Source organism: Sorex fumeus, unplaced genomic scaffold, assembly GCF_029834395.1.
Source record: "Sorex fumeus unplaced genomic scaffold, SorFum_2.1 ptg000191l, whole genome shotgun sequence".
NCBI lineage: Eukaryota > Metazoa > Chordata > Mammalia > Eulipotyphla > Soricidae > Sorex > Sorex fumeus.
In genome coordinates, this window is record NW_026606248.1 from 3,772,684 (window position 1) to 3,800,421 (window position 27,738).

General features: G+C 40.1%; 1 protein-coding gene across 4 annotated transcripts; it reads left to right on the forward strand.

The window, feature by feature from the left end:
• The first annotated feature begins 7 nt into the window (after positions 1 to 7).
• On the forward strand, positions 8 to 27,738 carry UBA3 (ubiquitin like modifier activating enzyme 3). Of its 4 annotated transcripts, XM_056108006.1 has the most exons (19): positions 53 to 82; positions 264 to 305; positions 967 to 1,057; positions 2,246 to 2,366; positions 4,567 to 4,647; positions 8,561 to 8,643; positions 13,904 to 13,984; positions 15,477 to 15,520; positions 16,476 to 16,540; positions 17,270 to 17,425; positions 18,816 to 18,918; positions 19,049 to 19,162; positions 23,703 to 23,756; positions 24,632 to 24,668; positions 25,473 to 25,554; positions 25,874 to 25,974; positions 26,080 to 26,143; positions 26,236 to 26,290; positions 26,957 to 27,738. In XM_056108006.1, the coding sequence occupies exons 4-19, from the start codon at positions 2,247 to 2,249 to the stop codon at positions 27,043 to 27,045; spliced, it is 1,329 nt and encodes a 442-aa protein (XP_055963981.1). In that variant the 5' UTR covers positions 53 to 82; positions 264 to 305; positions 967 to 1,057; position 2,246; the 3' UTR covers positions 27,046 to 27,738. The 4 variants fall into 4 exon arrangements, with proteins under 4 accessions (XP_055963978.1, XP_055963979.1, XP_055963981.1 ...); XM_056108003.1 differs by lacking the exon at positions 967 to 1,057 and having other exon boundaries at positions 8 to 82; XM_056108005.1 differs by lacking the exon at positions 53 to 82 and having other exon boundaries at positions 264 to 303; positions 959 to 1,057.

Sequence of the window (27,738 nt, forward strand, 5' to 3'; positions counted from 1 at the left end):
CGCCCCGCGCCCGCCCCGGCCCCGCCCGCCGTGAGGGCTGCCGGGAAGAGGCGGGGAACAATATGGCGGATGGCGAGGAGCCGTAAGTACCGGGCCCCTGCGGGCGCGCGGTCGGGCCGGCCTGTGAGCGAGCGTTGGCAGGGGCAGTCGCCGCCGCCGCCACCGGAGGCCCCAGCCCTCCCGCCCCGCCCCCCGCCCGTCTCCGCGCGGCGCCCAGCCTGTCGCGTGTCGCTGACCCTTCTTTTACTCTCTCTTTCTTTTAGGGAGAAGAAAAGAAGGAGAGTAGAGGAGCTGCTGGCTGAGAAGTTAGTGCTGCGGGAGGCCGGGGCCCCTCGCCGGGACCCCCGCCTCCCTCGCCCCCAGGCCTAGGGTCCAGCCGCAGCGGGCCCGGGGGCGGGGCGCGGGCCCGGCGCGCAGGCCGCGCGGCTCCGCGGGGCCCGCCGGGCGCTCGACTGCCCCGGCGGGGCGGGGGGCGGGTCCCGCGCGCCCCTCGCGCCCCTCGCGCCCCTCCGCGCGCTCCTCCCCAGTGCTCGGGAGCCGTGGCCCGTGGGCACGGCGTCCCGGGCGACGCGGACGCGCCGCGGCCCGTCGGGAGCCGTGGCAGGCCGAGCCGCGAGCACTTGCCGCCGCGGCCGGTGCTGGGCGTGGCCGGACCCCCGCGCGGAGTCGGGGGCCGCGGCCGGGGCGGGCGCCGGGCCGGTCCCACCCGTTGGCGGCGCGGCCGCAGCTTCTTGTCGGGCGCCCAGTTTTCTGCTGGTGCGGCAGCTCCGAAGTGCCGTTCCCGCTTGGCCAGCGCCGCGTCCTTTTTGATTTTTTTGCCCTCCTCTCTGTGAACGGGTGGGGAGGAAGGTCTGGCCCCCTGGGTGCGTGTGTGGTGTAGCGGCCCGAGGCGCTCGTTTTCGGGGGCGTTTCCGAACACTGCCCGCTTCGGAGTCTTCAGGTATCTCCCTCAAACTTCAATTGCAGTTGCAAGAGGACTGGACTGCCAAGCTTAAGTTCACATTCCTTTTATTTGAAACCTTTTTCAACTCTCGGGGCCGAAGAGAGAGGACAGCGGGTAAGGCTCCTGCCTTGCACGCGGCTGACCCGAGTTCCAATCCCCGGCACCCCGTAGGGTCCCCGGAGCACCCCCAGGAGCAATTCCTGAGCATCACCGAGGGTGTGACCCCCCAAAAAAAACACCCAGCCAAACCCCCCAAAAATGTTACTGCTTTTATTTCCGGTCCACTTTTGCTTCGAATGACAGTTAAAGTTTGAACACTTAATATATGCCGAGAATTGCACTAACTCAGGCCCGCGGGATTAGCTCTTGATCCTCATCCTGACCCATAAATGGTAGCTACAATCTACAGATGGTTTACCGCTGTTAAGCAATCTGCTCAAGGTCACAATGCTATTCCGGATCTTGGCTGTGGCTTCAAAACCCTCGTGGTCTTCGGTTGGCAATACTTTTTGCCCCAATTTGAAAAGATCAGATCGCTACTAATATACCCAAAGCTAGAAAGAGCGTGATTGTAGGATATTTGGAAATTAAAAATAACCACAATCAAACCTGGCTTTGAGGGGCTAATGTAGCTTGTCAGAAGAGTCTGGCCTTAGGTCATTGTATGTTCTAAAAGGTTTCTAGGTGGTAATGCCCATTTGTTGTGTAATTATAACCTGAAACTTGAGTTTAATGACACTACAAAACTGAAGAGTATTGCCATTCTTTTTTAAAACCTGAGACTTTTTTCAGAAGAGAAAGGTGTGCAAGTTTCGTGAGAATTGGTCTTTAAGTCACACTTTTCAAACTTGAAAAGGACTCACGAGTTGAAGTATCACACTTTTGAAGCTGCAGTATTGTGCCTTGAAACGTATTTCTCCAGGTGCTAGGAGGACAAATTAGAACAGTCCTCAGTGATCTTTTATACATTTCAGCTGTAGTATAGATGTAGTATAGACGGGCTTGTTTCAGGTGTAGTATGGATGAGCTTGTTTGAAAACTCATTTCTTCCTGATTGACCAAGTGTTCCAAGTTTGAGCTTAAGTTTCTATGAACTAGAAACGTGCAACTTGCTCATTTTGTTGAACTTAGTTCTTAACTTCCTTACGGTAGCCAGAAAAAAAATTGATTATAACTATTGAATATTTCCCTTTTTGGGCAGGTCTGGTGTGATTTTTCTTTTCATTTGGGAAAACCATAGTAGTTGTAGGAATGGCTTTTTCATACTGATGGTTTCAGCTGAGTTTACTGTGTTCTGTGCAGAATGGCTGTTGATGGTGGGTGTGGGGACACTGGAGACTGGGATGGTCGCTGGAACCATGTAAAGAAGTTCCTCGAGCGATCTGGACCCTTCACACACCCTGATTTCGAACCCAGCACTGAAGTGAGAAACTTTTACTTTTAAATAACTCCTCTAATAATTTTGCTTCGAAAATAATAAAATGCATCCTTTTAACTTGAGTTTGTAATAAAAATACTAATAAGATTGTTGAAAAACTAAATTGAATATTTTGCAGATAACTAAAGTTTGAGTCATTTTCACTTTCTTTTGTAATATGTTCATGTTTTCCAAGAATAAACTTCACAACTTCATTTAAAGCTGTTATACTTAAGATTCCAACTTAAAATAACTGAGACAAGACACTTTGTTCTTAATTCTGTTATACAAAATTAATTTTGATGGTAGTATGGATGAGCTTGTTTGAATCTTGAAATTAAGTTGAAATTGAGCTTCTTAAATACTGCATGTTAAAATTATGAGAAGGCTTTATAATGTAGGAATAGAATTTTTGACAAGTAGTGTTGGCCTTAAATAGTCAATTAGATACAAGTTGTTTTACAAGGACTGAAAATTATTCTGTATGGCAAATTTTTATGTCCTTAATAGATTGTTTTGAAATAGGAATACTGTGCTACTCTTAAGAATGAGGTGCATATGCTGAGTTTCGCTCACTGTTTCTTCTGAATAATTTTTCTCTTTTAATAGAGAGATTGACACTATTTGTGCCTTTCTTTGGATAACCCATACTATTTGTGCTTTTGATGTGTTTTGGGGGTGCAGGAATTGATAGAAGATGCTTCTCTTAAGTGATTATATTTGTGTGCATTTTTCTAAGAGTTTTGTCCGTTTTCTTATTTTCTGTGTGTTGTTGTTTGTTTTTAGTACTGTTTTTCTTGGGGTCGTACTTGTCAGTGCTCAGGACATACTCCTGGCTCTGTACTTAGTGATCACTCCTGGCTCAGCTCAGTCACTCCTGGCTGAGCCGGGAGGATTGTATTGGGGCTGACGATCAAACCCAGGCTAGCCATGTGCAAGGCGTGTACACAGCCATGTGCCTTACCCACTGTACTATTGCTCTAATACCTCTCATGTATTGTAAGTTCCACTGATTGCAGAATAGTATTCCACTGATTGTGGAATGATAAAAATATTGTGGAATAATTAAAAATGAGTTGTTCTTGTGGTATTTTAATTTACCCTTTGTAGTGCTTGAGCCTTAATTTATTATCATCATTACACCCTGCAGTGCTAACTGTTTAGTGCTCAGGGAGCGCTCCTGACAGTTCTCTGGTGCCAGGAATTGAACCAGGGTCAGCAGCTTGCAAGGCAAGCACCTTAATCCCTGTACACTCTCTGACCCATGCCTCTGATTTTAAGATTTTTTACATTTTTCTTTTTATTTTAAGTTAAATTTAATTGGAGGCTTTCCATTCCCTTTAGAAATTAAAACAAACAAACCAAAAAGTTAACTAAGCATAGTTATTTCTTCTTAGAAATAGCTTTCTTTTTCCTCTTGGGCAACATCCCTGGTGCTCAGGAGTGACCCTGGCTGTACTCAAGGGACCATCTGGGGTTCCAGGGATTGAAACTCAGTTGGCTGGATGCAGGGCAAGCATCCTACCTGCTGTCCTTTCTTCCTGATGTCCTATCTCTTTGGTCCCAGAGTAGCCTTTTCGTTTCATACAGTGAGGTCTCTTTTGTTTTGTTTTGTTTTGTTTTGTTTTGGGGCCATACCCTATGGTGCTCAGGGCTTACTTTGGGCATTCCTAGTGGACTTGGGACCATAAGGGATGCTGGGGATAGAACCCAGGTCAGCTGCGTGCAAGGCAAGCACCTTGCCCACTGTAGTACTGTTGTTCCGCACCTTGCCTACTGTACTGCTGTTGCTCTGGCCCCTATAATCCTATAATGAGATCATATTTTTTTTTGGCCGGGTGAGGGGGCTTTCTGGGTCACACCTGGCAACGCACAGGGGTTACTCCTGACTCTGCACTTGGGAATTACTTCTGGTGGTGCTTGAAGGACCATATGGGATGCTGGGAATTGAATCCAGGTCAGCCGCGTGCAAGGCAGACACCCTACCTGCTGTGTTGTTGCTCCAGCCCTGAGATCATTTAAATTATGGTGAAAGATTTGAATTCATGAGGGTTTGAGAACAACTGGTTCTACCTTGTTTTCAAACTTAATAAGTACAATGTCTGTAATCTTTGTATTTTTCATGAAATACCAGAAACTGTTTTGTGTATGAAAGATGCTTTTATTAGTTTTCTATCAGTTTAACATACCTTTTCATTCTTTACAGTCTCTCCAGTTTTTGTTAGATACATGTAAAGTTCTAGTGATTGGAGCAGGCGGCTTAGGATGTGAGCTCCTGAAAAATCTGGTAATATATAAATTTATATATGTAATGTGCATATATATTTTGTGATAATTAAATCTTTTTCTCTTTTTGCCATATAGGAAATTTCTTTATCGTACTTTTAATCCTTTTCTCTTTAATCTCTTAGATAAATTTATATTTAAATATTTAAAATAATTTCTTTGGTTTCTCAAACTAATTCAGATAGGTCGATATTATCATTTTTGTATAAACGAAATAGAGACATATGACTTGGCCAAGTTTTTCTAGATTATACTGATGTTCCTGGAATTATGCTGATGTTCCATGTTATCAATCTCTTTTCCCTTAATCATTAGATCAGACAGTAATTAAACAATAACTCCCACTTTTTAAAAATTGAATCCCATGAGATACACAGTTATAAAATTGTTCATGATTGGATTTCAGTCATAGTGCTCTACCACCCAACCCTTCACCAGTGTACATTTCCCAGTCCCCCCTCCACTTCTCCCCTAGTTAATGGTGGACACTTCTTTTTTCTCTCCTCATTTCTCTCTCTTTTAGGCAATATTTTTTTTTTTTTTGAGTCACACCTGGCGATGCACAGTGGTTACTCCTGGCTCTGCACTCAGGAGTTACTCCTGGCGGTGCTCAGGGGACCATATGGAATGCTGGGAATTGAACCCGGGTCGGTCGTGTGCAGGGCAAATGCCCTACCCGCTGTGCTATCTCTCCAGCCCAGGCAATAATTTTTTTTTATTTTTTTTTTTTTATTTTTGGGTCATACCTGGCAATGCACAGGGGTTATTCCTGGTTCATGCACTCAGGAATTACCCTTGGTGGTGCCTGGGGGACCATATGGGATGCTGGGAATCGAACCTGGGTTGGCCGCATGCAAGGCAAACGCCCTACCCGCTGTGCTATTGCTCCAGCCCCCAGGCAATAATTTTTGATGATCATATGGTACTAGACAAATACTTGAGACAGCTACTTTACTCCCATTTTTGAGTCAGTTTGTTTTTAATAAATAAGTTTTAATAGAAGATATTAATGAAGCTATTTTGGTATCCTTGAAAATTTATGATTTATTTTAATAATTGGTTTTTATAATTATTTTATTAAATGAAAATAGATAGCAGAAGGAATTAGATCTGTTACTTGCCAGACTTTTCATTGGTGTATAGAAAAGTAGATACCATTTTTCTTTTTCTTTTTGCTTTTTGGGTCATACCTGGCGATGCACAGGGGTTACTCCTGGCTCATGCACTCAGGAATTACTCCTGGTGGTGCTCAGGGGACCACATGGGATGCTGGGAATCAAATCCAGGTCAGCCGCGTGCAAGGCAAATGCCCTACCTGCTGTGTTATCGCTTCAGCCCCTAACATTTTTCTTTTTGGAAAATAAAACAGATATCAGACCCAGAGAAAGGACCCGAAGAGTTGCTCTGTGACTCAAGTTTAAATAACCACATTTAGTTTGCTAGGGAATACTGATGTTATTCTTAGTGAAACTGCAAAAGCTTTAATATTGTTAGGGTACTTGGTGCAGTGGTAGGTCTTTGGGAATTGTAGATCTTCATGGTCTCTAATAAATTTCAAAATAAATACTAGTATTGTGATGTACTATCACAACGTACTAATCAGGTATAAATGTTATACAGTGTAAGAATTGAAGGGTTCTAGAAGGAAAAAAATTATGTAAGATGGGTAGTGGTTTTCGTAGGCGTTAGATGCACAAACCCATGGTGCTCAACTTGCTCGATTGAAAGGTATTATTTGCAAATGTTATTTTAATTTTAAATATAAATAATTGGAGATTACATCTGAGTAGTCGTCATTGAGCAAATTTGTTTTTTGAATTGTATAACCACTTAAAGGGATGAAGCAAAGGACATACTGTTTACCATTTTCCACGTTATTTCATGTTCAAGTACATGGATATGACAAGTTTTGTGGATTGATTTTTTATTACTTAATTTTTTTGCTACACCTGATTAATCCTGGCAGTGCTCAAGGGACCAGAATGTGGTGCTGGGCAATTGAACCTAGGATGGCCACATGCAAAGCAAGTGCCCTTGAGCAAGTATTGATTCATCCTCTTTATGTTTGAGACATCGTGTGAGATATAGACAGATCTTATTTTTAAACTTTTAAATTTTTTGTTTTTGGGGCCACATCTAGCAATGCTCAGGGCTTATGCCTGTCTCTGCACTCAGGGATCACTCCTGGCAGGTTTGCAGGACCATATGGGATACCAACATAGAACTCATGCCAGCTGTGTGCGAGGCAAATTCTCCTTGCTCTACTAGAGCTTTAGCCCCCAAGACTGGGTATATCCTTAAGAAGGAGTCACTGCATTTGCTCTTGGAATGGTATGTAGACATGAGCTGAAGAGGATTAGGAAGACATAGAAAATAAAAATGGTTTTGCCCTAAGCAAATGGAAAGGTGAAGTTAATAATCACTACAATGAAGAGGACTGGTAAAAGGAACAGATTTGGTTGTGTTGAGCAGGGATGATTGAGTTTGCTTATGGAAACTCAGATCCCTGTTCTTGATGTTTATGAAGACGCTCCAGATACCTGTAAAGTGGGAGGAATACACCTGAGTCGTGACCTAGGACCCATTTTTTTTTAATTTATTTTGCTTTTTGGGTCACACCTGGCGATGCACAGGTGTTATTCCTGGCTCTGCACTCAGGAATTACTCCTGGCGGAGTTCAGGGAACCATATGGGATGCTGGGAATAGAACCCAGGTCAGCCGCTTGCAAGGTTAAACACCCTACCTGCTGTGCTGTCGCTCCAGCTCCAACTCATTTTTTTTTTAAGGTTCAAATTCTCACACATTGCTGGCTCAGTGATGGAGTGTTTGCCTTGTACTTGTGAAGTTCTATCCCTGACACTAACCAAAAAGATTTTTCATGCTGTCACTAATTATAGAATGCATTTTAACTAATTGTCCCATCCTGCCAAAAACTTCAGAAGGGTAAGTTAGAAGAGACTGAAAATTGGTCATTGGAGCTAGTAACATGTAGGTACAAATACCATTGACAAGGGCACATTTGTGAAGTGCTGGAGCAAAATCTTATTAGAATAAGTACAAGAGGAATTTAGAAAACAACTATGGATTACTTTTAGGGTCAGTTGAGGGGCAGAATCATTGACTTGTGATTTAATTTGATTACTTACAAGTAAACTGACAAATCAGAAAAGGAGTAACTAATTATTGAAACTTATTTTGTGTTTTATTTCTGCTGGTAAAGTTGAGCAGTGCTTCTACTGTCAGAATAAATGGTATTGACATTGAAATGCAACAGATTTTTTTGCTTTTTCCTACATTTTTGGTTTTTAGAGTAGTTAACTCAATGATGACTATTTCTGAGTTGTGACCTGCTTAATGTTAAATAAAATGAGGTTCAGTTTACAGGAATTGCTTTTATATGTATTCTGAAAAAAGAATAGCAAAAACAGATAATAAGATGAGTAAAATTCAAGTAGCAGTACAATAGCAAAGTTTATAAGTGAGTTTATGGAATTATATATTTCAAACAACTATAAAGTTTGAGTTGTCCTCTTTTGGTTACAGATTATTTGAGAGCAAGTGAGTAGTTAGATATTTTTGACATTTATATTTATAGAGGAACCCTTTATAAGAGTCTCACCACTAAATACGATCATACAGAGATATTTATGTATGTATTTATTTGGTTTTTGGGCCATACCCAGCAATGCTGTGGAGTTCCTCCTGGCTCTGCATTTAGGAATTCACTCCTGGTAGTCCTCAGGGAACCATATGGGATACCAGGGATTTAACCCAGGTCAGCTGTTTGCAAGGCAAGCATCCTACCCTCTGTACTATTTTTCTAGCCCCTGATCATGCAGAATTTATCACTGAAGATTTTTAGCTTTAAGATTTGAAGCATCTGTGTAATTGCATCTTTTGGTTGTTCCCACAGGCATTATCTGGATTTAGACAGATTCATGTTATAGACATGGACACTATAGATGTTTCCAATCTGAATAGGCAGTTTTTATTTAGGTAAGTTTTGATGTTTAATTTTTTAAAACCCTAATAATCACTTAATTTTGTGTATACTGCAGTTTTTTTTTAAAACTATGGCAGGTAACACCAACCGCAGATATGATTTTAAACTACCATTCCCATTTTAAGTATAAATTTGCAACAAAATTTTGGACATTCTGGTGAAATACATTGCTTTAGTTTCTTTTTAAAAAATTTCCAGAGATTTATTGCTTTTATGTCCTGTAGCTGAAACGCAGCTCTTTCCTCCTAGCTGCTTTATAAGATAAAAGTAGCAAGAATATTTGGCCTTTGTGAAATATAGTAACGAGGACCAGTGAGAGAGAATCGAATAGTGAATCTGGGACTATGAAGTGACAGAAGGGGAAAGAAAGTGGAAAGTTAAGGATAGAAAACCCAGGAACAACTGAATTTTTTTTTTTTTAGAAAAAGTAGGTTGTATGTGCAAATATGAGGAAAATTTTATTAGTGAAATGGGATTTTAGGGTCATACCTAACTACTCCTAGCTTAGTGCCTGAGGTTGTTTCTGGTGGTGCCGGGGGGGGGGGGGGGGGGGGGGGGGGGCAGTGCAATGCCAGAGAACAAATCCGGGCCTCCTGCATGCAACCCTTACACACCATCCCTATTTAACTAACCCTCATTGTTCATTGTTAGTGAATTTTATAAAATAGCTTTTAGGGGTTCGAGTGACTATTAAAATAGCTTTCTCAGGGGTTTGAGTGTCTGTTAGGCAAAGAGTTACAGATACTAATAGAAACAGACTTTTTCCTGGGTATAAGGATAAGGTTTGATTAGGAGAAAAGTAAGGTTAAATTCAGGATAGAGGTAAAAATTTCTTTGTGGAATACTATGCAGCTGTTAGAAATGATGAAGTCATGAAATTTGCAAACAAGTGGTTCTACATGGAAAAATACCATGCTAAGTGAAATGAGTCAGAAAGAGAGGGACAGACAGAAAGACTGCACTCATTTGGGGAATATAAAGTAACAGAATGGAGATGAACACCCAAGAATAGTTGAGATAAGTACCAGAAGGTCTGCTCCATAGCTTGGAAGCCGGCAGCACATGCTGGGGGAAAAGGCAGCTCAGATAGAGAAGGGAACACCAAGTTAAGGGTGTTTGGAGGACTCGCTCGGGATGCCAGGTGAGTGCTGAAAGTAGACTACAGACCGAACACGATGGCCACTCAATACCTCTATTGCAAACTACAACACCCTAAAGGAAAAAGAGAGCAAAAGGGAATGCCCTGCCACAGAGGTGGGGCAGGGTGGGGGGGCTGGGGGGCTGGGAGGGCTACTGGGTTCATTGGTGGTGGAGAATGGGCACTGGTGGAGGAATGGGTACTCGATCATTATATAACTGAAACCAAAGCACAAAAGTTTGTAAGTCTACAACTGTACCTCATGGTGTTTCACTAATAAGAAAAATTAATTAAGAAAATATTATCAGAAGATATATATTATCTAGCATGTGCCTGTGGAGCAGGCTTGAGTGGTGGTGAGAAAATTTAAAATCATGGTGGTGGGAAGGTGTAATGTGGCAGGATTGGTGTTAAAATATTGAATGTAATCCATTATTGTGAACATAAAATTTGAAAAAAAAATTTCTATCTTTGAGGAAGTTTTTGTTTTTGTTTTCTGGGTCACACCCAGCAATGCTCAGGGGTTACTCCTGGCTCTGCACTCAGGAATTTCTCCTGGTAGTGTTGGGGGACCATATGGGATGTTGGGAATTGAACTCTGGATTGGCCGCGTACAAGGCAAATGCCCTACCCATTTTGCTGGCACTCTAGCCCCTCTGAGGAAGATCTTAAAGAAAAGAATGGGTTAAATTAAGCCAGGTTAAGGAAGCTGTAATTGCATTGTGAACTCTACATTTAATTTTGAATCTCTTTTGGCCCCCCCACCCCCCACCCCGGGAACTGTGCTCAGGGCTTACTCCTGGCTCTTTGCTCAGGGATCACTCTTGGCAGGCTTGGGAAAATCATACGGAGTGCCAGGGGTCAAATTCATGTTGGCCTCTTAAGTCCTTGAAAATTTTTTACTCAGTAGAAATTTGTGGACTTTTTCTGATCTTACAAATTTTAGAGCCTAGTTGCTCTAAAAAGTTAATAAGTTACTTTATTGATTGGTTATTATAATAGGCCATGAATTTTTAACCATGGCTTAAAAAAAGAACCGATCATTATGGTAGTTAACACTGTGTGCTCAGGGTGCATTGAGTACTTTGTGAGCTCTTTGTTTTATCTCATTTACTCACAACAGCCCACTGGGTGAGGTTCTTATTTTCAAGGTAAAGTGATTAGGCCAGTGTGTTGTGCAAGCATAATATATGAGAAAGTCCCCGCCCTCCCTTTTAAAAGTTGCAGGTTTTAAAAACAAAACAGTTTTAGCCCTTAATCCCTAGCTGCTGCTATTCAGGGTTAACTCCTGTAGTATTTTTATGTTCCAAAAAGTATTTTTCTTTGTAACATTTTATTTTAAAATAAAAGTCTAGAAATCACCTAGGAATTTGGGGTCTACTATGAAGCACTGTAGCACTGTCCTCCTGTTGTTCGATTTGCTGAGCGGGCACCAGTAACGTCTCCATTGTGAGACTTGTTACTGTTTCTGGCATATTTAATAGACCACGGGGAGCTTGCTAGGTTCTGCTGTGTGGGCGGGATACTCTCGGGAGCTTGCCAGGCTCTCCCAAGTGGGACGGACGAATCGAACCTGGGTCGACCCCATGCAAGGCAAACGCCCTACCCGCTGTGCCATCGCTCCAGCCCTACTATGAAAGAATATATAATTCATAACTAAAACGATTTTTGAGGTCAGACAGTGCAGAGATTAAGGCACTTATGTGCCATGTAGCTGATCCCAGTATGATGCCTTACACTACATATGGTACCCTGAACACTCTCAGGAGTGACTCCTGAGCACAGCAGGGTGTAGCCAAAAAAAATAAATAAAACACAAAGGAATTATGAGGCTACTTTATCTGCTTTACATACCTAAAGACCCTGTATTCAGAGTAGTTGGATGTAATACTGAAATCACATTTCTTGGCTTCTGCTAGTTCCTTTTCTGTAGTAGAATGAGAATGAAATTCTTACCAAAGGTTTATAATTAAAAAAAAAAAATAAACTTTTGGATAGAGAAGAAAATTCACCTTAACTATTTTTCTTTTCTTCTTGGGGTTTTTCCACCACATCCAGCAGACCTCAAGCTATTATCGGCTGTGTACCCTGGTTGTCACCTCTGCCCCTAAGGCCTTTTGTTTGTTTCATCGTGTTTGTTTTGGAGGGGGCTTCCTGAGCAGTTCTCAGGAGATCCAGGGGCTTCCCTGGGGTCACACCCATCATTGCTCCAGTGACCATGTCATGCCGGGTATCAAAACAGGGTTGACCAAGAACAAATGCCTCTTTAATCTTTGTAATATCTCTCTAGTTGAAAAAACTACCTTTCTTTAAAATTTTATTTTTCAATAAAATACAATTTCTAACACATGATTTTTTTTTTTCAGCTTTCATTGAAAGTGTTTACCCTGTGGGGCCAGATAGCAGATAGATAGTACAGGGATAAGGGGCTTGCCTTGAATGCAGCTGACCCTCATTTGATCCCTGCCATGCATATGGACCCCTTTGCACTGTTGATAGGGTATCTTGTGGAGAGTTAGTACAGCTAACGTGGCTAAGCTGGATTGACCTTGACACCAAATATGGTCTCCCAAGCATCCTGAGCACAGAGTCAGGAGTAAGCCAGATGTGACCCCAAAACAACAGCAGCAGCAGCAATAACAAGGTTGAGGAAAAGTAGTGATGAAGCACTTACTGTGTAAGTGGGAGTGATTTCTGTGAGAGTGAGGAAAATTAAGGAAAATAACATTTGCTCTGAGATTACAAGAGGAATTTATAAGTTCTTTTTTATCTATAGCTATAACTAATATCTGGGAATAATCTTTGAGGCCTTATATTTTTAGCTTTTAGAAAGTGTTTTAAGATAATGCTTTTATTAAGTTTTCATTTTCTCTCTTTTTAAATTTTTTTATTTTGTATTTTAGTTCCTACCGGGGGTTCTCAGGACTTATTCCTTGCTCTGTGCTCAGGGATCACTCCTGGCAGAGCTCTTGAAACCATATTTGGTGCCAGGGATCAAAGCACTGTTCTCCCATTGTTCATCGATTTTCTCGAGTGGGCCCAGTAATGTCTCCATTGTGAGACTTGTTTTTACTGTTTGTCATATAGAGTACGTCATAGGTAGCTTGCCAGGCTTTGCCGTGCAGGCAAGATACTCGGTAGCTTGCCAGGCTCTCCGAGAGGGGCGGAGGAATTGAACCCAGGTTAGCCAGGCCGGCGGCGTGCTAGGCAAATGCCCTACCGCTATGCTATTGCTCCAGCCCATCAGGGATCAGATCTGGGTCAAATGCATGCAGGCAAACATTTTATCTGCTATACTACCACTCCGGCTCTAGATGGTGGTTTTATTCTGGGATGAAAAAAAATCCTGGAGCTGAAGAGCTAGCTCTATGGTAGAGGCTGTTAGTCTGATTCCGGGCTCTGTGCTCCAAGCCCTGATGGTGTCATGAACGAGTTTTATTTACTACTTACCAACACAAGCAACAAGGGAATAAATGAAAGTTCCTCTATCCCTAGAATGAATACTTTGTGTATTTAGGTCATGATCCAAATAAAAACACTCTGAAGTTTGGGATTTCCGCCATAGATAACTGAAAAGCTCTGGGTCTGGGATATTGCTTTGTATTCAGAAGTGCTACAGTGAGAAGTCACTTGGAAACATAATCATGCTTTACCTAGAAAAAAAAATCATCATCTCTGTATTTGTTTAAAAATAATTATAATTATTAATACTTATAGCTACTTAATTAACATATCATTAAGGGTTGACATTAAGTATTGAGTGATTAAGTATTGAGCTGGAGCTATAGCAGAGCTGGAGCGATAGCACAGCGGGTAGGGCGTTCGCCTTACAAGCGGCCAACAAGGCCGACCCAGGTTCGATTCCTCCGCTCCTCTCGGAGAGCCCGGCAAGCTACCGAGAGTATTCGATATGCCAGACACAGTAACAACAAAGTCTCCAATGGAGACGTTACTGGGCCCGCTCGAGCAAATTGAGTGATTATATTTATTAAAAATACTTAGGTAAAAATATTTTTTCTAGATACCATTGTGGATACTTTTATATTTGAAAATAGATTTTGTACATCATCTGACCATATAGCATGGATGGTAATTTAAGTATTTTTTTTCTATAGGCCTAAAGATGTTGGAAGACCTAAAGCTGAAGTTGCTGCAGAATTTTTAAATGACAGAATTCCTAACTGCAATGTAGTTCCGTATCCTTTTGACAAAGAATTAACTTTAAAGCTTTTATTTTCATTATAGAAAAGCTGTTTAATATAGAAAATGCACTCAAAAGAAAAAATGGTAGAAAGCTTATTAATGAGAAGTCTCTGCTGATAACATTTTACTCCCAGTCTTTTCAAGTTTTGGCCTAATTTTTAAACTTAGTTTATGTGCAATTTTTAAACTTAGTTTAGTGCAGTTATTTTTGCATTATTGTTCTTAATTTCAGATAAATTTATACCTTCTCTATTAGATTATAAATTCCTTGCCCAGGTCTAATTAATCTTGATACAATGATAGAGAAAACAGAGCAGATTGCTGAAAGGAACTGTTAAGAGGGAGAAAAGATGAACTGCAAACTGAAAAATGCTTAAGTATTACAAAGGACTCACATCTTGACTATATAAAGAATGCTTAGAACTTGAGTGAAATAGTGTGTACATAGAAAATGGACAAGGGGCTGGAGCAATAGCACAGCGGGTAGGGCATTTGCCTTGTACGCGGCCGACCTGGGTTCGATTCCCAGCAACCCATATGGTCCCCTGAGCACCGCCAGGAGTAACTCCTGAGTGCATGAGCCAGGAATAACCCCTCTGCAAAGCTGGGTGTGACTCAAAAAGAAAAAAAAAGAAAGAAAAAAATTCAAGGTCTCTTTCACTAAAAAGGAAGTTTTGAAATGCACATGAAAAGATATTGAACATCACAAGCTATAAAATTAAAAATCCTATTTTTGATGTTGGAACATTTTTATGCATGAAACCTTATCATTAATAGTATTGTAAATCATGGTGCCTAAAACTAAAAAATTCAAATTATGACCATAATGAGATTATTGCACACCTATTAGAGTAAGTATGATGTAAAAAACAGTGACTATTATCAAGCTGTCAAAGATACAGAAAACTCTGTAACTGATATGTTGCCAGTGAGAAATACAAAATGGTACTACTTGTTAAAAAATAGAAATGTGAAAAAAAATCTAAATGTATGGTCTAGCAGTTTGATTCATGGGTATTCCAAAGAAATGACTATTTTGCATGAAAATTTATTCTCAGATATTTATAATAGCTTTGCAGTAGGTAGGCCAAAACTTGAGACAACCAAAGCTGTAATACATTTTCTTCCTATGCCAAAGAAACTTACTCGACTTAATGTTGATGGGTACGGATGTTAGGATACGTACATTCTGCTTTCCGGGGCTTCTGAATGAATAAAAGGCAAACCAGGTGATATGTCAGCCATGATTAAAATGGTATGGGGTTCCGGAATGAGAGAAACTTAGTGTTTAACGTAGGAGTGTTAGAGGTTTAATCAGAAAATTGGATTGTGGTAGTTTTTGGTTTTTGGTTTTGTCAGAGTCCTTGAATTCCACTGCTTTAAACATTTATGACATTTCTAAAATACAAATTTATAATTTGTTACAGCATTGTTCACTTTACAAATTAAAATTTCAAAGCTTAAATTCCTTTACCTTCTGTTCAGACATTTCAACAAGATTCAGGATTTTAATGATATTTTCTATCGACGTAAGTTGTTTACTTGAAATTAAATTCTCAGTAAATACTGGAAGTTTAGGGCTAGCTATCTGAAAGCTGTTCACTGGCTGTTCTTTTCTTTATTTTAATTGCCCAGGCTCACCATTAACTTTGACTGACATGAAAATGAGTTTTAATTTTTTAATAAATGTACTGGCTTTTCTCTCTTGGGTGTTTGCTTTTCAGTAAGGGAATTGATTGAAAAAGAGTGCCACCTTTTTCTTTAATCAATTACTTCGAGTCACATAATTATAAAGTAATTCATGATTGAGTTTCAGGCATACACTGTTCCAATACCAGTTCTTTCACCAGTGTCCGAGTCCCTCCACCCATGTCCCTAGTTTCCCTCCAGCCCCACGCCTGTCTCTGGGGCAGTCACTTTTCCCCTCCGTATCTGTCACACATAGTGTTCCCTTCCCTGACATGTTCCCCCTTCTCCGCACTGGCAAGCTTCCTGCTGAAGACCAGTTTTCATGCTCTTTGTTTCGATTGCTTAGGGGCATTATTCCCCTACTATGTTTTTATATGCCACATGTAAGAGAGATCAGAAACATGTGGAACACTTCTCTTTTAATTCTTCTCATCATTAATTGCATTTTTCTGTCCTGATAAGAACTAGGATATTCAAGGATTAGGAAATGTGTTTGATGCCACTCAGAGCCTCTTTTGCAAACCACAACACCCAAAAGGAGAGAGAGAACAAAAGGGAATGCCCTGCCACAGAGGCAGGGGGGGATGGGGGGATGGGGGGTGGGAGGGATTCTGGGATCAGTGGTGGTGGGAAATGGGCACTGGCAGAGGGATGGGTATTTGATCATTGTATAAGTGAAACCTAAGCACAAAAATTTGTAAGTCTGCAACTGTACCTCATGGTGTTTCACTAATAAAAATTTTTAAAAAATTTTGTGCATAACTTTTAAAAAATAATCTTTTTTTTTTAAAATAGAATTTCATATAATTGTATGTGGCTTGGACTCTATCATAGCCAGAAGATGGATAAATGGCATGCTGGTAAGATGTGAACTTGTAACTTTTCGTGAACTTTATGTTGTTTTCCAAAGTGTTTATCTTTTTTTATTTGGTTTTGGTTTGGGTGCCACATTCAGTGGTTCTTGAGGGCTGGAGCGATAGCACAGCGGTAGGGCGTTCGCCTTACAAGCGGCCAACATGGCCGACCCGAGTTCGATTCCTCCGCCCCTCTCGGAGAGCCCGGCAAGCTACCGAGAGTATTCGATATGCCAGACACAGTAACAACAAAGTCTCCAATGGAGACGTTACTGGGCCCGCTCGAGCAAATCGACGATCAACCGGAGGGCCTTTACCTTACCTTTACCTATCCAGTGGTTCTTGGGCTTATTCCTGGCTCTGCACTAAGGGATCTGTCCTGGATCTTGACACCATGTAGGGCACCAGGGATCAAACCCGGGTCAGGTGGATGCATGTTTTCACCCTACCCTCTCTCATCCTCTCCTACTGGTACTTTAACTGACAAAATGTTTGAGAATTTCATGTTTTTAATTTCTTATATTTAAATGTTCAGTTTAGATAAATTTTCAGCAAAGATAATTTTCCATTGTTTATTGCCAATTTTTAAGTGAGGTATAAATTGCTAACATAATCGATGTGATATATTAGTACCCAGTAATGCAATTGACTCATTGAGTTACTTGATAATATGCTTTTATTAAAAAAAAAATCTTATTTCCCTATACTTTTAAACTCTTCAAATAATATTCCTAGATATCACTTCTCAATTACGAGGATGGTGTACTAGATGCAAGCTCCATTGTCCCTCTGATAGATGGGGGGACAGAAGGCTTTAAAGGGAATGCCCGAGTGATTCTGCCTGGGATGACTGCTTGTATTGAATGCACACTGGAACTGTATCCACCACAGGTAATCAAAATAGCACCTGTAATTTGTCTTACTATATCTTGGGGGATGAAATCAGAATTGGATTGCTTGGTCCAGTCGAGTGTTCAGGATCTGGATGCCTGGGAATATGGCTCAAGTAGCAGAGTGCATGCATGTCTCACATGCATGTGAACCAATTGAATCATAGGTTCAATTCCTGGTATGAAAAAAAATTAGGAACAGTCACATTTTATTATACAATGCATAGGAGCTATTCCTTGGTCTGCTTAGACAGTGGTGCTTGATGTAGTGTCAGGGATAGAAACCAGGATTGACTGCATACAAGGCAAGCACCTTTCCTTCTGTACTATTTTTCAGGCCAGGGATAATTGTATTTTAAAAAATCATAGTAAGGGCTGGAGCAATAGCACAGCAGGTAGGGTGTTTGCCTTGCACTCAGCCAACCCAGCCAACGCAGGTTTGATTCCTCTGCCTCTCTTGGAGAGCCCTGCAAGCTACTAAGAGTATCTCGCCCCCCTCAAAGCCTGGCAAGCTACCAGTGACGTATTTGATATGCCAAATGTAGTAAGAAGTGTCACAACGGAGATGTTACTGGACTCGCTCGAGCAAATCGATGAACAACGGGAGGATAGTGACAGTAAGATAATAGCAAAATAAATTCTTTTGGAGAATGATTGGAACTTAACATGATAGCTTTAATCTGTTTTTGTAATTTGTATTTTTTTAATTTGGAAAGTTTGGATTACGGGTTTAGTTACAAAGCTAGGTAGCGAGTAGGAGATACTGTATATTGTTTGGTTTCTATCTGTTTCAAGATAATAAAGACACTAGGGCTGAATGATCTTTTCAAAGATGGGACTCTTTATATGTCTGTTTTAAGGGACAGTTGAAGTTTTTATAAATATAAATTTGAGTATTGAGTTGGAGTTGATTTAACTTTGAATTTCTTTTGGCTTATTTTATACTTTCAGATTTAAATATCAGGTAAATGTAACAAAGTTCTTATAATGAGAATTTATTCAGCATTTGCCATTGTCCAACTGCTTAAATCTACAGATATATGGTAATTTTAGTAAATAGTTCAAGCTACATGAAGTGACTCAGCTGCTATTAGTTTTAGAAGCATTATTAATGGTATAAAATGTTTTTATTTATATAAATGAAAAAGTGAATTAGAAGAAGTTGTTAGAAGCTAGATACATTTAGTGGCCAGAGAGTACAACAGATAAGGCATTTGCTAAGCATGACCCTGAGCACAGAGTTAGGAGTAAGCCCTGAGCACTGCCAGGTGTGGTCCCAAAAAAACCTTAAAAACAAGACTGAACAAAACAAAAACCCAACTAGATATACAACTAGATATATTTAAAAATAATTCATTAAATCCACTAAAGGAGACATATTGTAATTTTAGGTTAATTTTCCCATGTGCACCATTGCATCTATGCCCAGGCTACCAGAACACTGTATTGAGTATGTCAGGATACTACAGTGGCCTAAGGAGCAGCCTTTTGGAGGTAATACACATATTTTCTTAACATATTCACAAAAAAATTAACAATAAAATATTTATTTGTCTGTATTTGACTAAGTACATTTTAGAAAATGTTGATTTACATTTATGTTTCATTTCCCCTCCACTCACAGAAGGGGTTCCATTAGATGGAGATGATCCTGGTCATATCCAGTGGATTTTTGAAAAATCTCAAGAAAGAGCATCTCAGTATAATATTAAGGGTGTTACATATAGACTTACTCAAGGTAAGTTAGTGGATTACACTGGATTATGATCTTTGGGCAGGAGGTGCTTTGGAAGTAGTGTTTATGTTTTTTTCTTATAATCAGTAATGCCCATTTGAGGTTCGGTAGTAATAGTGTCTAAGTGCCTCATTTTATAGGACAGAACTGAGTTTAGTAGAATCCATAGTACTACTCTGTTAGGAGGAGGAAAATCACTGACTTTTATTTGCTTACATTTAGAAGCAAATAATGCATATTGAGCCATTCACTTTTACTGAGATGAATTTTATTAACTCCTGAGGCATTTGGATAAGACTGATTGTTCTCTATATTCAGTATTATCCATACTCTCAACTCTGGGTTAAAATGCAACCTTTTAGGGCCTGGAGAGAGTTGCAAGGCATTTGTCTTACACATGACTGACTTAGGGTTCATCTTTGACACTGTATGGTCCTTGAGCACTGTCAGGATGTGGCCCCAAGCCCCTCCACCAGTATAAATACAAAATTCTGGGTTTGACTTGTTTTGATATATCTTTGGAGCTACAACAGAATGTGTGGTCTCCGGCACAACACAACTAGAATTCCGTTTATACCAAGTTGACTAAAAAGAACTGTTACTCTGGAAAGTTTGCCATTTATCTTTTTATATTTGCTGGTGTTCTAGTAATACCTGCCAATTCCATTCTTACACACCCCTTAACTTTTCCTACAGTGCCGTTCTTGTATTCTTGCACATACCAACTTTACTTCTTTTGAGTTCTGATACTCTTTGACCACCCTCTGTTTGGAATGTTCTTTGTTGATTTCTCTTCTTCCTCGGCTGTTCGCTTAACCAGTTTTTCTCATTCAACACAACATGACTTGAGACATTTACTATTTTACCTTTTTATAATTGCATGGGCTGGAGCAATAGCACAGCGGTAGGGCGTTTGCCTTGCACGCAGCCAACATGGCCGACCCGAGTTCGATTCCTCCGCCCCTCTCGGAGAGCCCGGCAAGCTGCCGAGAGTATCTCGCCCACACGGCAGAGCCTGGCAAGCTTCCCGTGACGTATTCGATATGCCAGACACAGTAACAACAAAGTCTCCAATGGAGACATTACTGGGCCCGCTCGAGCAAATTGATGAACAACGGGAGGGCCTTTATAATTGCATGGAACTAATGGTAGACTCATTTTTCAAAATCTCTTTTTCCAGACTCACTTTTCTATGGAAATTATTTCATACTTACCATCTAGTTCTTGCTGTTTACTGAATCATCTTTTCCCCGGTCATTTTATGGCAGGGCTTTCTCACGGTTTAGATTTTGGCTCAAATTATCACTTCCCCAAGGAAATTTTCCTTGGCCATTCAGTCTAATTGGCTGCCTCCACTATTCCCAACAGTAATGACTTGTTCTTCGTTATTTAGAAGTTTCTGAACACCTGTGTATTATCTGCTCCCTCCAGGATGAAGGTTCTGAGATCATACCTCCTTTTTCATTGCTATTCTGTACAATCTCTAAGAACTTATAGTGCCCATTTGGTAATTGTTTGTCTTGGTAAGGAACTGTAATTCACTTCAGTGTTTTAACTTACTAATCTTTGATTGGTTGGCATATTTAAGTCTGATAATTGAAGGCCTTGATAAGAAGTATAGAAGCAGAATTGGAGTGGGAGAGTTTTGAATCACTTTATCGGTGCTTTTCTCAGTGTTACAGTTCCCAGTCATTTCTGCCAGTTAAGTACGTCCTGCTGTATTTGGTTCACTACAGAGCTTCCAGTCTAATCAGCATGAGGTCAACATCATCTTATTTTCCTTTCTCTGGAGTTACAGTCATTTATTCAGAAATTTGTTTCCCTTCCTTTTGTTATTGTTGTGATGATCAAGGATGCCCCCCCACATTTCTTAGTGGCACTCACACACTTGGCTGCAGTGCTTATTGGGGGTTACATACTTCAGTTACAGTGCTTGTGCACAGTATTTTTTTTGCTTTTGGGGTCACACCTGGCGATGATCATGGATTACTCCTGGCTCTGCACTCAAGAATTACTCCTGGAAGTACTTGGGGAACCAGATGGGATGCTGGGTATCGAGCCACATTGTATGCATGCAAAGGCCCTTCCCTACCTGCTGTACTATCACTCGGGTCCCAGCTTGTGTATCATTCCGATTGATTGTGGTACCTTCTGGGGTTTACTGTGACACTCACACTTCTGACTGTGGTGCTTGAATATTTCACACAGAGTTTTGCACACACCTGGCAGTGTACCAGAGATTGCATACCACCGTGGCACCAGGGATCCCTGTCAGCAAAGCCCCAGTGATAGTGCTCCATGCATGTAGGTGGCACAGGGCATTGAACTTGTAACTCTGCACTTGCAGAGCAGATACTTTTGCTGCCAAGTCATCCCCAGGCTCCCGAGAAATTAATTTTTAGGGTTTTTTTGCAGGAGGGGTTGGGGGTGGGAGGGGGCATGCCCGGCCATTACTTCGGGCTTATTCCTGGCTCTGCACTCAGGAAATATGCTACCAGTGGTGCTCAGGGGACCCTTTGCGATGCTGGGGATTGAACTTGGTTCCACCGTGTGCAAGACCATCTCTTTATCTGCTGTACTATTCACCCAACACCCCCCCCCCCCCCCCAATCAACTTCTGGCAATAGATTTCTCAACTTCTTATCTTCATTTCATGTTTCATATTTTTGTAGATTTTTTGTTTGTTTTAAATAGGGGCCTTATGACAGGTGTGCAGGAGCCTGGAGCCTCTTGTCAATCGCTTCTATTCTTGCTTGGTGCTTTGGGCCCGGCAGTTGGATGCGATAGGCTCCCATGGTCCTGGGGGACCTTGCATTGGGGGTTGAATATGGTGCCTTCTGGATGTAAGGCAGATACTCTGATCTCTGAGTTTTCTTCCTCTCTTCAGAAAATTCTGAGTAATCTACACTTGAAATCTTGTGACCAAACCTTTCAGGCGGTTGGTCCCTCCCATTACAAGATAATATGGTTAATTTTTCCTGAAATTTCTGTTTTCTAAAATGAACAATTCAAATACAGTTATAAAGTGGAATCTTTATTTTTTTTTTTTAATTGAAGAAAGGTTTAGTGGGGCTTGGAGAAATAGTATAACAGGGAGGATGCTTACCTTGTACTTGGCTGACTCGGGTTCAATCCCCAGTGCCCCATAAAGGTCCCCAGCCCCATCGGGTAACCAGTATGGCTTACATGTGTGAGGTCCCAGATTCAGTCCCTTTGCCAGGAAACAAAACAAAGATTAAAGGTGGAACTTTCAAAATTTATGATCTAGTGGGAGTAAAAATCGAAAACTGTGAATTTCATGGTGTAGAGTAAGAACAAAGATGGTGAGGAGCAGTTTTGGCTTATAATTTTTTGTAAAGTAAAAACTATCCTATAAGGAAATTATTCTATAAGAAAATATTATACTGGGGCTGGAGAGACAGCACAACAAGTAGGGCGTTTGCCTTGCATGCAGCCGACCCAGGTTCGATTCCCAGCATCCATATGGTCCCCTGAGCACTGCCAGGAGTAACTCCTGAGTGCAGAGCCAGGAGTAACTTTACCCCTGTGCATCGCCAGGTGTGACCCAAAAAGCAAAAAAAAAAAAAAACTTATACTAAAATCTTTGCTCAAACTTAATATAGCACAATACAGAATACGAGTTAAGATCATACACTTTGGGGCTGGGTAGGTAATTCAAGTAGTGGTAGAGCAGAGAGGCATCTCATGGTGCACTCCACCTCCTCACACAGCTGTGGCCCTTTAAAACAATCAACAAAAAATTTAAAGCATTTTATTTATTTTAGAGTAGATCTGGGCTCATGTTATTTTATATTGCTCAGAATCATTCTCTGTCTTTAAAGTCTGAGTAATAAGAAACAGCTATTTCAGGGGACCAGAGAGTAGTGCATGGGTTAAGGCTTGCTTGTGGCGACCCCAGTGTGATTCCTGGCACCACATATATTGTCTTTTTTTTTTTTTTTTTTACTTTTTGGGTCACACCCAGTAATGCTCAGGGGTTACTCCTGGATTTGCACTCAGGAATTACTCCTGGCAGTGCTTAGGGACCATATGGGATACCAGGGATCGTACCCGGGTCGGCTGCGTGCAAGGCAAACACCCTACCCGCTGTGCTATCGCTCCGGCCCCCCATATATATTGTCTTTAGGCACCATCAGGAGCAGCTCTTAGAGCCAGGAGCAGCCTCTGGTGGATATGGCCCCAACCACCCCCAAATACAAAATATAAAAAGTGATGACTCAGTCTTGTTTTGTGTTTGGAACATAACACACTTAGTAGTAGTATTCTTGACTTCTACATCAGGGTTAATGAAGAGTTGGCATTTTTTACTGCTCTGACTTGTTGAGGATTCTGAACACGGTAAGAGTTTAAAAAATGGTTTCTACAAGTGATGTGAAAAAAAAGATAGTTCAGGATTAAAATATTTTCTGATTGAAAGTCTATAAATCAAGTTGTAGAAAATGATATTTAATAATGATTTTCTCTAAGGTACTTTTTTTTTAAAAGAAATGATCTCTTTTTAATCAATATTTTCTCCCCCCAGGGGTGGTAAAACGAATCATTCCTGCAGTAGCTTCCACAAATGCAGTCATTGCAGGTGAGAAAAAAATGCTACTTACTTTTGTTTTAGTTTTTTAAAGTTTTGATTCAGTATATAAGTTGACATTGCATCTGCTGCTTGATATGCAAAAGCATTTTTAGGAATTTAATTTCTTGAGTGGGCAGTGTAATTAAACCATCCAAAATTGAACAAGCTTTTGAACCTTGTTTATGTTTTAATTATATTATGTCATAGATACTAAGTACTGGGCAGTAAGGGGCATTTTAGTACCATTTCTTTTAAATCTGTCATTAATGTGAAATAGAGGAAGAAAAAGAGTATTGTTTCTTGGATTACACAAAAATCGTGACTTTACTTTTTGTTGTTTGATTTTTAGTGAGGTAAAATTGTTTGATTTAGAACAATTTACTGGGCTGGAGCAATAGGGAACAGGAAGGGGACTTGCCTTGCACGTGGCTGACCCAGATTTGATCCCTGGGACCACATTTAGTCCCCTGAGCCCAGCCAGGAGTGATCCCTGAATGCAGAGCCAGGAGTAAACCCTGAGTGTCACTGGGTGTTCCCCACTCACCCACCAAAAAAAAAAAGAAGGAAGGAAGGAAGGAAGAAAAGAAAAATTTAGAGAAATACGAGGGAGAAAGACATGTTTAAGAGAGAACATGGGCTTCTTCAGAGAAGAAAAGGTTGAGAACATAATTTAGGGTGAGAAGTGGGCCAGTCTGTAGGGTGGAAAATGTGACTGTCACTGTATTATGTAAAGTGCACGTGTGCGCGCTGTGCGCGCACACACACACACACACACACACACACCATTTTTAATGAGCAGCCTTGCATTTTAGAACTTTTTAAAAAAACTTTTAACTGTCTGATATTCATTGAGTTAATGCAACTTTATTTTTTACCCTCTTCAGCTGTTTGTGCCACTGAGGTTTTTAAAATAGCCACAAGGTAATGTGTTTTGTTTAATCGTGTGTGTGTGTGTGTGAGTGAGTGTGTGTGTGTTTTATTTCTAAAGCAGGAGTGACCTGCATAGGATTTTGGGTGTGGTGGACTTCAGGGTATGTGTGGGCTCTAACGACTGGAAGATGAGTGAGATGCTGGAGAATGGGGTTTGGAGCATCAAGCCTAAGGGACTCCTTACCTTACTTTATATGATACACGTGAAAAGGAGTCATGGCAAGCTATGGCCAGGGCGACATTAAGATAAAGAAATTCCTAAAAACTATTGTTGAGATCAGTTTTTTCATCATGCAGTCAAGGACGCTGGGATCCCTTCTAGGTTTTGGTGAAGGCCCCCAAACTCGCTCTTAGAGTCTATTACTCTTGGGAAGTTGTTCCTGACCTTTGCAGCATACCTCTGGAAACTGACTTGTTAGATCTGAATGTGAAGGGGATAAGAGCAGGGCTGTGGGTGGTCTGTGTGGGTACTTCTCTAGTGGCTGTTATTTATCATTTAATTTGTGTGTGTGGTCCTGGGGATTAAGTTGAAGGACTCATAAATGGGTGACATTCATTATAGAAGCCACTCTTTGTGGTGCTTGAGGGCAACCAAAGGTTTTTAGATAGACAGATAGATAGATGGATGGATGATTTGGCCTGGGTTGATATGTGCTTTTTATGTAATAAAAATATATTTTAAAATTTTTTTTTACTAATAAAAGTATATAATAAAAAGTATACTAATAAAAGTATATAATAATAAAAGTATAATCAATACTTATAAAATAAAAATATATACCTTTTTCATTACAGTGCATACATTCCTCTTAATAATTACTTGGTATTTAATGATGTAGATGGACTGTATACCTACACGTTTGAAGCAGAGAGGAAGGTTAGTAATATTAGTGAGTTTTTTATTTTGTGTTATATTTTGATTTTTAAATCCTAACCATTACTTAGAAATATGAATGAAATTACCCACCCTGTATTTTCTAATTAAAGAACCCTACAAACTATACATATTTTTGTAGTGTTGCCTGAAATAAATTACGTCCCAAAATAATTTAGAAAAATAGTATTAGGAAAAACATGTTTAAGCAATAAAATTCATGGGAAATTTGCAGGATTTTAAACAACTAGAATCTTTTTTTGTCGCGATGAAGAAACATTGATGTGTTACTATAATTATTTGTTGTGTTTTACATGTGTAGGAAAACTGTCCAGCCTGTAGCCAGCTTCCTCAAAATATTCAGTTTTCTCCATCAGCTAAACTGCAGGAGGTTTTGGATTATCTAACCAATAGTGCATCTCTGTAAGTGTTTTGGACTTTTGTTTTTTCAGGTAAATTTCTGTGATTTTTATGATTAAAAAAGGTAGAATTGTCTTACTACTTGTGTTTACTTATTTTTTAATATAGGCAGATGAAATCTCCAGCCATCACAGCCACATTAGAGGGGAAAAATAGAACACTTTACTTACAGGTGATCAGTGTTCCGTTTTTTTTCTTAAAACAAAGTTGTATTAAAAGTTGAATTTCATTTAATGTGCTGTACATTGAAATATTGTTTTCCAGTCAGTAACTTCTATTGAAGAACGAACAAGGCCAAATCTCTCCAAGACCCTGAAAGGTATTTTAGTACTATTTTGTTGTTTCTTTGCTTTCATTTTGAGGCCACATCCCGCAGTGCTCAAGGACTGTTCATGGTTTAGTGTGTTACTTGGGGGACTGTACAGGGGCAGGGATTCATCAAACCTGAGGGTCTTGCATGCAAAGCATTCACTCTAAGCCTTTTGAGCTATCTCTGGGGCTCTGAAAGATACTGTTTAGGTTTTCGTTTTGCATCCATACCCAGCATCGCTCAAGGCTTACTCCTGGCTTTGTGGTCATCGACCACTCCTGGCAGGTGCTTAGGGACCATATGGGGTACTGGGGATTGAACCCTGTTTGACTGCATACAAGGCAAGAGCCCTACTCGCTATACTGTCACTAGTTCCCTGAAAGATTTTAAATGGGTATATTTACTGATTAATATATTTCATTTTTCCTTTCTCTTTTTTGGTAAAAGTTAATAAATACTTTTAGATTTGCTTTTAAAATGATGATACCATAATTATATCTTTAGAAACAATGAAGAATCCATTGCTCGTTTAATAAAGATTTAAAAGTTTCTAAGAAAATAAATTTACTCTTTGCTTAAGGAGAACTGGATTTTTAGACCATAGTAGGTACATATATTTTTATCTTGTTTATTGGGATTTTTCTCCTTTGGTTAATTTTACTTTTTCTGTTTTAGAATTGGGACTTGTTGATGGGCAAGAACTGGCAGTTGCTGATGTCACTACACCACAAACCGTACTATTCAAACTTCATTTTACTTCTTAAAGAAAATAAACCTGCATATAATAGTAGACTCAGAGAAGTACACTTTATGGATGCTTAAAGTTTAATTCGTGTCATTATTAGCATTGCTGGAATTTCACTTTTTTAATACAATGAGCCATTCTTTAATTTTGTAACTTCCCCTGGGAGACTGTATTTGGGGGTTAGAACTTATAAGCATTTGCATTTAATAATTGGGAGTGAGGCCTGGAGAGAGCAATCATGAGAAAATGTATTGCTTTTTCTGAGGCAACAAATAGTCTCTTCTGTGTGAATTTTGTTATTATGGTCAGAGAACGTATTTCTCAGTTTTTATTTCAGCATCCATATATCCAGAAGACGTTTCTTTAAAGAAAATGAAATTAAGTTTTCAATGACATCAAAATTAAAACTCAATCTAGAGCATATTGAATCTAGACTACTTATTGCTTGATTTAATATTCATTTAATGGTGGCTGTTCAAATGAATATTAATTACTGCAAAGGTTACTTTGTCTTTCATAATCTGTAAATGGTGATATAGCTCAATACCTGTGCATGGAAATGGGAAGTATTTTTATGTGTTTACTTGCAGTGCCATAGAGGTCAGTATCCACAACATTAAAGCCAAGACATGGATGTTTAAAAGAATTTAATGTTTAAACAGTTATCACTGATGCTTTCGCACTATTTATTAATAAAATCATATGTTGTCTA